General features: G+C 50.7%; 1 protein-coding gene across 7 annotated transcripts; it reads left to right on the top strand.

Annotated features, from left to right (window-relative positions):
* Positions 1–6: 6 nt before the first annotated feature.
* TMEM25 (transmembrane protein 25) lies at positions 7–5,575 on the top strand. 7 transcript variants are annotated; one of them, XM_014539080.1, is made up of 8 exons: positions 7–286; positions 520–831; positions 1,485–1,775; positions 1,944–2,075; positions 2,373–2,403; positions 2,531–2,631; positions 2,968–3,060; positions 5,252–5,575. In XM_014539080.1, the coding sequence occupies exons 1-8, from the start codon at positions 172–174 to the stop codon at positions 5,419–5,421; spliced, it is 1,245 nt and encodes a 414-aa protein (XP_014394566.1). In that variant the 5' UTR covers positions 7–171; the 3' UTR covers positions 5,422–5,575. The 7 variants fall into 7 exon arrangements, with proteins under 7 accessions (XP_014394566.1, XP_005856847.1, XP_005856844.1 ...); XM_005856785.2 differs by lacking the exon at positions 5,252–5,575 and adding an exon at positions 4,229–4,460; XM_005856782.2 differs by lacking the exon at positions 5,252–5,575 and adding an exon at positions 4,166–4,460.
* Positions 5,576–11,809: the final 6,234 nt, after the last annotated feature.

The raw sequence follows: 11,809 nt of genomic DNA, 5'->3' as shown, positions 1-11,809 counted from the left end.
CTGCGGAGCTGTGCCTGCTCGCCGGCGAGTCAGTTCGGCCTTCCGCGCGTGGCTGCTCGCCTCCTTGCCTTCCGCCCCGTGGGTCGGTCTACATTGGTTTACTTGCGTGGTTTATTTTTGTTCTGGAGACCTAGTTCTGGAGGAATACATTTGCCCGCTCCCACCTGGCTAATGTCGAGGCCCGCCCCTTCTTTTGGCAGCCCGGCCGCGGCCACCATGGCGCTGCCCGCAGGCCCAGCCGCCCTCCCGCACACACTGCTGCTCCTGCCAGCCCTCCTGAGCTCAGGTACACCCCTCTGCAGGCACTTCCGGGCCGCGCCTTCTCTCCCCTTCTTGCCTGCACCTCGGTTTGGGGCGCCTTCAGGCCCTCGGCTCCAGCGCTGGGTTTCCCGACCCACGTGCCCACGGTGCAGCCACTCCCTGTGGGAGACCTCTCCGCCTGCTGCCCCTCGGTAACTGGGCCTCATCGTGGTCACAGAGCAGTGCCAGCCCGACCCAGAACGTTCTGTCGTGTTCCAGGTTGGGGGGAGTTGGCGCCGCAAATCGATGGCCAGGCGTGGGCTGAGCGGGCACTTCGGGAGAATGAACGCCACCCCTTCACCTGCCGAGTGGCGGGGGTGTCTGGCACCCCCCGATTGGCCTGGTACCTGGATGGACAGCTGCAGGAGGCCAGCACCTCACGGCTGCTGCGTGTGGGCGGGGAGGTCTTCTCCGGGGGCACCAGCACCCTCACTGTCACTGCGCAGCGGTCCCAGCATGAGCTCAACTGCTCCCTGCAGGACCCGGGCAGTGGCCCGGCCGCCAACGCCTCGGTCATCCTCAATGTGCAATGTGAGTGTCCCCGAGGTGGGCAGGGGGCGAGGTCCTCTGCCCGGGGACCCCCAGCAGCCACATAGCAGATGGTCTGATAGGACATTGAACACACATTTAAGCGCTTTGCAAATATTAACTAACTTTAATCCTCACAATAATCCCATGAGCGAATCCCTGTTGTTATCCCCACTTTACAAATTAGAAAACAGCACAGAGAAGTTAAGCAATCTGGCAGAGATCACACCGCTAGCTGGTAAGAAGCACAGCCAGTATTCAGATCCATACATTTTGGCTCTAGTGTTTATACTCTTTTAAAAATATGTTTTTATTGACTTTTTCGAGAGAGAGGAAGAAAGAGGGAGAGATGGAAACAGTGATGAGACTCAGTGATCAGCTGCCTCCCACTGGGGAAATGGAGCCCTCCAAACCGGCTTGTGCCTTGACCTGAAATCGAACCTGTGACCTCCTGGTTCATAGGTTGATGCTCAACCACTGAGCCACACCGACCGGCCTTGTGTTTATACTCTTGATCACTACAAAATGCTGCCTCTGAGGTGGACATAGCTATCCTAGTTCCTAGTGTCCCCTTAGAAGTCCCTCTGGGTTTGGGAGGAAAGGGCAGGAGTATGAGGAGCTGCGGTGAGAGCACGTTGGCCTCTGCTTTGCCCCAGTTAAACCGGAGATTGCCCAGGTCGGGGCCAAGTACCAGGAAGCTCAGGGCCAGGGCCTCCTGGTTGTTCTTTTTGCCCTGGTCCGTGCCAACCCGCCTGCCAATGTGACCTGGATCGACCAGGATGGGCCGGTGACTGTCAACACCTCAGACTTCCTGGTGCTGGATGCCCGGAATTACCCCTGGCTCACCAACCACACAGTGCAGCTGCAGCTTCGCAACCTGGCACACAACCTCTCTGTGGTCGCTGCCAACGATGTGGGGGTCACCAGTGCCTCACTCCCAGCCCAAGGTGAGCGAGGAGCGTCAGTACAGAAACGGGAGGACTTGCTGCCCTTGGGATGAGGCTTGTGAGTGAGTGTCCCCAGCCACCTTGGGCAAGGAGGACAGAGTCGGACCTGTGGCATCTCAGAGTTGGGGGCCCTGCCTTCCTGGAACCTAACCAAAAGACCACCTGCAGGACTCCTGGCCACTCGGGTGGAAGTGCCACTGCTGGGCATCATTGTAGCCGGAGGGCTATCGCTGGGCACCCTGGTGGCATTCAGCACCTTAGTGGCCTGCCTGGTCTGCAGGAAAGAGAAGAAGACCAAAGGTAAGGCCAAAGTGATGGGTGGCTGGGAGAGTGGAGAGGAGGGCAGGGTGAGCAGCAGGGCAGAAAGTAGGGCGGGCAGAACAAGTCATCTGACAAGTGGCAGGACAGGTGTCTCCGGGGTGTGCCCACGGGTAATCCAGGAGGCAGGGCCAGGCACTGGGAACGGCATTTCTGGTCCCAGAGCCAGGGCTGGTGTTTGAGAGACTCCTTGCCTGAGAGTCCTGGGTCTGGAAGGGCAGGGGGCAAAGGCCGGTGTGGGAGGGCACACTGAAGTGGTGGTATGGTTTCTCTCCTCAGGCCCCTCCCGGCGCCCATCTCTGCTCTCTAGGTAACTGCCCCTGGGCTGGGGAGCTGGGCTGAATGGAGGTGCAGCTATTGCTAGTCCTGGAACTGGCTCCAAAGCAGGACTCATCCTGCTGGAGCCAGGGCACATCCCAGGCTTTGTCTACCTGCAGTGACTCCAACAACCTGAAGCTCAACAACGTGCGCCTGCCCCGGGAGAACATGTCCCTCCCGTCCAACCTTCAGCTCAACGACCTCACTCCAGACTCCAGAGGTACATCCAGGACCCTCTGTGGCCCCTGTTTTATCTTCAGAGGTGCTGCCTTTTTTTTTTTTTTTAATGATTTGAGAGAGAGGAAAGGGAAGGGGGGGGGCAGGGAGCAAGAGAGAGAAACATAGATTTGTTGCTTATTTATGCATTCATTGGATGATTCTTGTATGTGCCCTGACCGGGGATGGAACCAGCAACCTTGGTGTATTGGGACGATGCTCTAATCAATTGAGCTTCAGAGATGCTTCTAAGAGAAAAAGAGACCTTGGTACTTCGGAGGGGCAAGGCCCCATCAGGCACACTCCTTGTCCTGGCACCACCCCCTTTGTCACCCAACAGGGAAACCAGCAGACCGACAGACGGCTTGGAATAACAGCCGGCCAGAGCCAGAGCTCCTGGATTCAGAGCCCGGCGGCCTCCTCACCAGCCGAGGTACCCTCCTCCCCTGCTCCTCAGCCCTTTACTTATGCCTCTGAGTCCCTAGGGGCAGGGAGGGGCTTCCTGACTTCCAAGGATGAGGGTCACTGAGACTCCTGGGCATCTCCGACCCGGCAGGCTTCATCCGTCTCCCAATGCTGGGCTACATCTACCGAGTGTCCAGTGTGAGCAGTGAGGAGATCTGGCTCTGAGCGGAGGGTGAGACGGAGGGTGCCATGCCCCTGGGCACCCTCCCCTCCAAGGCATCCTCTGCCTGGCCATGTTGCCAGTGAGATGCCACTTCCACTTGTGCTTGCATCCCTGGCTGGGGTGCATCTGTCACCCACAGGAGGGTTCCACTGGATCTGACCCTGAGGGTACAGGTATCCTTGGCAAGGCTGCTGGCCGGACCCAAGCCCTTGTTCTTATTCAGGTTGGGGGCCTGCATGAGATGCCTGTGCCAAGTGGATAGAGCTTTTTGCCTGTGTGTTCTGATGTCATCTGGCATCTATGTGTGGCATGGCCCTGGTGACTTGGGCCTGCTCTGTGCCTCCCACCAGTATTCCGCAGCACCTCGCACAGCAGGCACAGGGATTTGCCTGGTGTGGGACTAGAAAGGCCTGCATGTCTTGGATTTCCTTCCCATGCTGTGTAGCTTTGCTCACTCTGAACATTTAGAGCCCTGCTCATTGCATAGAAATAAAATACCCTGTGCACAGGGAGCAGCCCAGCCCAGGGCGTTGGCCAAGCACAGACCAGTCCCTTCTGCTGGTACCTCTGTCCCCACTGTCCCCCCTTCTCTTGAGCATCATAGGTTATATGTTGGACCTTTACCACTTCTTCACTGGGCGCTAGACTTCCCCACTGGCCTCTGGTGGTGCTAGTGCCTGGTGTTAGCACAATCAGGAGGAAAGGAGAAGGTGAGGAGCCTGGCAGCACCCAGTACAGCATGTAGCTATGCATCTTTTTCCTACAGGGAGCACTTCAAGCACATCTCCTAGGAGGGGGAGTGCGGGTCCCAGGGCCTCTCTGTGGCTTCCCCACATTGGCCTTCCTGTGATTCACTGAGGACCCTGAGCCCTCAGGGTTGGTAGTTTCCCTCAACATGTCTCCCCTTTAGGAGACCTCAGTTCTGACCCATCAGCAGGAGGCCACCCTTCCTGTCCCACCCCCTGTTCTTCAGGGGACGTCCATTGTGGCACATACTTCAACAGTGCTGGAAGCTTTCGGGGGACATGGAGGAGGAGACCACATACCCCAAAACAACCTAGGAACACTTTACAAAGCGACATGGAAATGCCTGCAAATCAATATAGTGCGGAGTATATTTTTCCCTTGTTATCTTTTATAATTTTTCTCATGTTACAGCCTAGAACAGTGCTGAGCACACAATAAATTCAATAAGGTTGACTGAGTGAATGTTTAATGTGTTTCATTCTTTCAAGTAGATTTCTTAATAAGATCTTTAAATCACACAGTTGAGAAAACATGGACCTACCATACTATTGAATCTTAACATTCCACTTTATTTGCTTCCAATCTTTTATTTTTATTTATTTTAAATGTATTTTTTCTTGATTTCAGAGAGGAAGGGAGAAGTATAGAGAGATAGAAACATCAGTGATGAGAGAGAATCATTGATCGGTTGCCTCCTGCACAAGCCCTACTGGGGATCGAGCCCACAACACGGGGATGTGCCCTTGACCAGAATCGAACCCAGGACCCTTCAGTCCGCAGACTAATGCTCTATCCACTGAGCCAAACCAGCTAGGGCTCAATCTTTTACTTTTTAAATAAATAATATTGCCCTGGTTGGGTAGCTCAGTTGGTTAGAGTGTCATCCCGATACGCCAAGATTGTGGGTTCAATCTCCAGTCTGATCACATACAAGAATCAACAGATGAATGAATAGATAAGTGGAATAGCAAATTGATGTTTCTCTCTGTCTCTCTCTCCCCCCACCCCCCTTCCTCTCTAAGATCAAATAAAAATCAATAATATTTCTCTAATTGGACTGTTTCCAGTGGCAATGATGGCATGTTCTGTTTCGAGAGTGGCAGGGTGGGGTCAGAGCTCCACCCAGTGACCAAGTCTCTGGGTCACTATCACTTGGCAGACTCTACCCACTTTTAATTCCTGATCTTTTCGAGGGTTCTGTAGTGTCAAATGGCTTACTTCTTAGTTTCTCTGTCCCTCTCCTCCACAGGCAGTCATGTTGCAGGCTTTACCTGCTCCTGCTACAAAATCAGCTATCACTTGTCCATCTTCCAAAATTGTGTTGCTACAACTTCTGAAGGTCAAGATGGCAGCATAGGTAAATGTGTTACCTCCTCCCACAACCATGTCAAAGTTACAACCATGATTCAGAACCCCTGAAATCTAGCCAAATGGAAGTCCTACAACTAGGAAATTAAAGGTGAAGAGGCCACATTGAGACTGGTAGGAGGGATGGAGACAAGGAACAGGCTGCTCCCACAGCCTTGTGTGGCAGATAAAAATTGGGATGGATATCTCGGCTGGGGAGTTCCCCCTAAGGAGAAAGGGATACCAGCCCCACACCAGGCTCCCCATAACTTCTGGCTGTAAAAAACAGAGGGGACTGACGCTGAAGGAGATGGAGGCTGCTAAAGTCCCAGGCATTTCTCTTAAAGGGCCACACATGATCTTTACTCAGACTCACTCCCTCTAGCTACAGCACAGGGGCAGCAGCTTGAAAGGCACCAGTGCCATACAAGGAGGAACTGAATTGTCCTGTATCAGGGTGAGAGCTGGGGGGCCAGGTTTCTTCCAGACACAAGTGCTGGCAGAGGCCATTGTTCCTTTGCTGAGCCCTCTCCCAAAGAGCTGGAGGTGGGTGTCATATCTGAGACCCCATCAACCTGGCTCACACTGTTAGCCCTGTCCTGGTGATTTCCTGAGACCCCACCACACCCAACTTTCGGGCCCATCCAAGCTGTTTCCAGTGGCTTTTCCATACAAATGGCCTGTCTTGGCTCACGCTTTAGATTTTCCTAAAATCTCTCAAACAAGCAGCATTTGGCCTGACCATGCCCCATCCCTCTCACTAAGTGGCCCAGGCTCGACACTAGCAGCAGCTGGCCTTGGTTCACAGCTTGGCCTCTTCTGGGCACCTCCAAGCCCAGCACAAGTAGCAGCCATCTGCATATTGTTTGTAGCTCATGCCAGGTGAGTCACAAGCCGTGACTGAACTTGGCCTGCACCTCCAGGGAGGCCCCAGAGCCAATGCACCCAGTAGACAGCTTCAGACCATGTCAAAGCACCACCACCCAACCACCTCCATAAACAATACACTCAGGTGGCAGACTAAGTAGGCACCAGAACCCCATTGAAGTAAGTCCTGTTCTGTGGGGTGGACCCTTGCACAGCTGATCCAATCCAATGGTTGGAAGTTGGTGGTAAGTGGTTGTAGCCAGTCCTTGCAGCTGATGAGCCTCACGGTAAATTCCTCCCACTGACATGCCAACAACAATCAAGGCTCAACTATAAGAGAAGGGGTACACAGCCCACACGGGGGGCACACTCAAGTGCCCAGCTGGGGTGATAAGGGAGGCTATGCCACTGGACCCTATAGAACACCTACTACTATAGGCCACTCTACCAAGCCCAGGAGACATAGCAGCTCTACCTAATCCATAGAAACAAACACAGGATGGATGCCAAAATGAGAAGACAAAGAAATATGTCCCAAATGAAAGAAAAGAACTCCAGAAAAACAAAATGGAGACAGGTAATCTACCAGATGCAGAGTTCATAACATCCTATATAATAATTAGCTAATATACTAATAGACTGGGCGGCGGAACAACCTTCCAGAATGACCTCCCGGAATGACCTTCTGGAATGACCAGTGGGCGGGGGGTGTGGCCACGGGGCTGCCACCACCCTTTGCAGGGCTATCGATGGGGGCGGGGGGCTCCATGATCAATCACCCTGCAGAGGGTGGCAGCATCCGGGCCCGCGAGGGCCGAGGCAGCTGGGGCTGTGAGTGCCTATGCTTGCATGGATTTCATGCATCAGGCCTCCAGTGGGTTATAAAGACGTCCAATGAATGTAGTGAGAACCTCAATGGTGTGAAAAAGGACCAGTCAGAAATGAATAGTACATGAACTTAAATAAAGAACAATTTACAGGGTATCAACAGAAGAGTAGATGAAGCTGAGAATCAAATCAGCAATCCTATATAATAAAGAGGTAATATGCAAGTTGACTATCACTCCAACACACAAGATGGCCGCCCCTATGCAGACACAAGATGGCCACCACAAGATGACCGGCAGGGGAGGGCAGTTGAGGGCAACCAGGCCTGCAGGGGAGGGCAGTTGGGGGGGACCAGGCCTGCAGGGGAGGGAAGTTGGAGGGGACCAGGTCTGCAGGGGAGGGAAGTTGGGGGGGACCAGGTCTGCAGGGGAGGGCAATTGGGGGTGACCAGGCTGACATGGGAGGGTAGTTAGGGGCAATTGGGCTGGCAGGGGAGCAGTTAGGCATTGATCAGGCTGGCAGAGGAGTGGTCAGGGGGTGATCAGGATGGCAGGCAGAAGCAGTTAGGGGCAATCAGTAAGGCAGGCAAGCAAGTGGTTGGGAGCCAGCAGTCCTGGATTGTGAGAGGGATATCTGACTGCCCGTTTAGGCCCGATCCTATCCTGGTGGGGGGTCCCAGATTGGAGAGGGTGTAGGCTTGGCTGAGGGACACCACCACCACCCCCTGCACGAATTTCGTGCACCGGGCCTCTAGTTTGGATTATAAGGAAGCAAAAATCACTCAATCAGTACAGCAAAAAGAAAAAGAATCCAAAAAAAATGAGGTAGTATAAGGAGCCTCGGACAATTTCAAGCAAACCAACATTCACATCATGGGGGTGCCAGAAAGAGGAGAGAGAGTGAGCAAAAAATTGAAAACCAATTTGAATAAATAATGACAGAAAATTTTCCCTAACTTGGTGAAGGAAATAGACATACAAGTCCAGGGAGCATAGAAAGTCCCAAACAGGATAAACCAAAGAGGTCCACACCAAGACACATCATAATTAAAATGTCAAAGATTAAAGACAAGGAGAGAATCTTAGAAGCAGCAAGAGAAAAACAGTTCATTACCTACAAGGGAGCTCCCATAAGACTGTCAGCTGATTTCTCAACAGAAACTTTGCAGGCCAAAAGGGATTGGCAAGAAATGTTCAAAGTGATGAGAAGCAAAGACCTACAACCAAGATGACTCTACCCAGCAAAGCTCTCATTTAGAATCAAAGATCAGATAAAGAGCTTCCCAGAGAAAAAAAAAAAAATTAAAGGAATTCACCACCACCAAACAAGTATTACTAGAAATGCTAAAGGGTCTTCTTTAAGAAGAAAAAGATAAAAAAATATGAACAATAAAATGGCAAAAAAATACATATCTATTAACAATTGAATCTAAAAAACAAAATAACCAAACAGAAACAGACTCATAGATACAGAGAACATTTTGAGGGTTGCCAGATCTGAAGGGTCCCGGGTTCGATTCCGGCCAAGGGCATGTACCTTGGTTGTGGGCACATCCCCAGTCGGGGGTATGCAGGAGGCAGCTGATCAATGTTTCTCTCTCATTGATGTTTCTAACTCTCTATCCCTCTCCCTTCCTCTCTGTAAAAAATCAAAATATATATATATTTTTAAAAAGGTGACAGGATTAAGAAGTACAAATTGGTTGTTACAGAATAGTCATGGGGAAGTAAAGTACAGCATAGGGAATATAGTTAATAATATTCTCATTACTAAGTGTGGTATCAGATGGGTGTGAGTTTTTTTGGGATGATCACTTAGTAAGTCATGTAATGTCTAATCACTGGAGTATACACCTGAAACTAATATAATAATGTATACCAACTGTAATTGAAACATTAAAAAAAAGCTTTAAAAAATTGTTGCTATTTTGTCTGCTGTAACTTTTTTTCTTACTATTTGTCCTTGTTTGGGAGTTTTTTATTCCTATATTGTCATTTTAATAAATAAGGTGAAAGGAGGAAATGAAGATGTAAATATTTGTTTTACGTTTGTTTATTTGGAAGTGCTGAGAACCTAGGATTGGCAGAGGTGAGGGACACTTCAAGCCAGGAACAGAGCCTGCATAGAGGTTGGTTAGAGGTGGGAACGTATGAGTCATGGCAAGTGCCTGGGATTGTAGTTCACAGTGGGGAATTATGGGATGTGAGGACTTTGGGGTACGAAGAGACTAGCCCAGTGGAAAGTCTAAAAGGCCAAGTTGAAACTGTATACTTAGTAATAGAATTATTATATCTCACTTTTTGTGGCACGTAATGTTTTCATGTTTTTTATTCACAGGACAAGACTATGATTTGTGGGTGTTTAATATATATATTAATATATTTTATTGATTTTTTACAGAGAGGAGGGGAGAGGGACAGAGAGCCAGAAACATCGATGAGAGAGAAACATCGATCAGCCGCTCCCTGCACGCCCCCCACTGGGGATGTGCCCGCAATGCCCTTGACTGGAATCGAACCCGGGACCCCTGAGTCCACAGGCCGACGCTCTATCCGCTGAGCCAAACCGGTCAGGGCTAAAATATATTTCTTTATTGATTTCAGAGAGGAAGGGAGAGGGAGAGATAGATAGAAACATCAATGATGAGAGAGAATCATTGATTGGCTGCTTCCTGCACGCCCCCTACAGGGATTGAGCCCACAACCCAGGCATGTGCCCTTGGCTGGAATCGAACATGGGACCCTTCAGTCTGCACGCCGACGCTCTATCCACTGAGCCAAACCGGCTAGGGCTGTTAGTGTTTATTGTAACTGATTCATAGATAGATTAACTGAGGCATAGAAGTTAAATTGATTTTCCCCAGGCCACAGAGCAAGCCAAAAGGGAGTAACTACAGATTGTTAAAGAGAAGAGAGGAGCCCATGATGAAAACATTGTCTGAAGATGATCACTGGAGAGCTATGGTGGGTGGGTGTGCTGAAGTAGGGAGAAAAGCTAGAAGGCCTACCTGTTAACCAGTAAGTTAGGGAGGAGGTACAGTTGATCCTCATAATTTGAAGATTCCATATTTGTGAATTCACACACACGCTATACTTTATTTGCAACCTCAAAGCCAATGTGTGCAGTGTTTTCGTGATTATCTGCAAACATGCTCACAGCAGTGAAACTTAGAGGCTGCCCAGGCCCCCAGGGCCCCTGGCTCCAGCTCTCACATTGTAAGCAGGGCCCTTGTCAAGGTCTAGCCAATGATTTTACGGTTTGAAACGGCCCCGGGCATGGTTCCGAGCGGCTGTCTAGTGTTCCTAAGTGTAAGGATGTGATGTGCCTGGTGGAGAGAGTGTGAGACAAGTTTCACTGGACAAGTGCTGGTGGCTGTGAACTCAATGAACCAATGGCTGGCAGATGAAAATGTTGCGACCAGAGGCACAAAGGAATCTAACCCCGTATTTCCCCAGGAGCAATGGTTCAGTATTTGTTAATTCAGTGTTCATGGCGACTTACAGAACAGAACTACCATGAATGACAGAAAGCAACTCTATCTATCAGTGCGGAGTCTCACTCAGCTCTAGCCAAAGAAGCCAATCTGACTGTTCCCTAAAACCTAGTGGAGAATCTGAGCTCCCATCACATTTTGCTTCTCTTTTCCCGATGAGTTAAGTGTGAGCATTAATGAAATCCACCGAGAGCGCAGCCCTGGTGCAGACCCGGTGTCAGGGGGAGGCCTGAGCTCCAAAGCCCCGCTCCTCACATTCCAGCATAATGTGAGCCTCACAGTTGGTTAGGATTCTAAGAAATGACTCCCCTCCTTTCTATGTGGTTTATCATGTATGTTAGGCAGACAGTCTAGCATTTTAATGTAATTTTTCCCTCAATCAATTCTTGCCCCACCTTCCCCTATTATCCGGTTCCTCAAGCCCAAAACCCGGGAGTCATCCTCGGTTCTTCCCTTTCACCTCCCACATCCAACCTCTCACCACATTTTGTCGGTTCTTCCTCTCCTGGTTATTTCTCTGTTGCCTCAACCCCGACCCTCTCCCTTCTATACTATGCTTTATATGCTGGTTTTTCCAGATATCCCTGCCAGCTGTTAATTTCTGGCAATGGGAGCCCTGGCAAGACGTGAGAAGATGGGAGGAAGGACAGGCAGCCATTGCTCTCTGCAGCAGTGGGACGAGGTCTCCGCATCAGCCGTGCTCATGTGGCCCCTCCACGGCCACTCCAGACACTGTGCACCTCTCCCTGCACTGCAGTGGGTGCCACCCCTTTAACCTGCATCCCTTCAGCACCCTCTACCCTCCCTTTTGTTTCTTCAGCCCTTCCAATACTTTTGTAACCAATTTCCCATACTTAACACCTTTCGTACCGCTCACGAGCTTTCTCATGTTTCGCGCGCCATCTGTTAAGGACCGCTCACGAGTTTTCTCGTTTTTCACGCGCCATCTGTTATGGACCTCTGGTCCATAGGTCAATGCTCAGTCACTGAGCCATGCTGGCTGGGCATCAGTGGATCCTTTATTATTATTACTAGAGGCCCGGTGCCAAATTTGTGCACTGGGAGGGCGGGGCGTCCCTCAGCCCAGCCTGCACCCTCTTGCAATGTGGGAGCCCTTGGGGGGATGTCCGACAGCTGGCTTAGGCCCATGCACGTCATAGCGACCAGTCGTTCCACCATTTGGTCAATTTGCATATTAGCCTTTTATTATATAGGATTTTTTATTGATTTCAGAGAGGAAGGGAGAGGGAGAGAGAGATAGAAACATCAATG

This window comes from Myotis brandtii, unplaced genomic scaffold, assembly GCF_000412655.1.
Source record: "Myotis brandtii unplaced genomic scaffold, ASM41265v1 scaffold105, whole genome shotgun sequence".
Classification (NCBI taxonomy): domain Eukaryota; kingdom Metazoa; phylum Chordata; class Mammalia; order Chiroptera; family Vespertilionidae; genus Myotis; species Myotis brandtii.
Note: the sequence above shows the minus strand (reverse complement) of the source record. Positions and strands in the feature narration are given on the sequence as shown.

What these genes read in the sequence shown, in the direction of transcription:
- TMEM25 (XM_005856782.2), top strand. Translation starts at nt 172, where the DNA reads ATGTCGAGGCCCGCCCCTTCTTTTGGCAGCCCGGCCGCGGCCACCATG. An exon ending in GGTCATCCTCAATGTGCAAT is followed by an intron (nt 832 to 1,484) that starts GTGAGTGTCCCC and finishes GCTTTGCCCCAG; the next exon opens with TTAAACCGGAGATTGCCCAG. An exon ending in CGGCCTCCTCACCAGCCGAG is followed by an intron (nt 3,061 to 4,165) that starts GTACCCTCCTCC and finishes TCTCCCCTTTAG; the next exon opens with GAGACCTCAGTTCTGACCCA.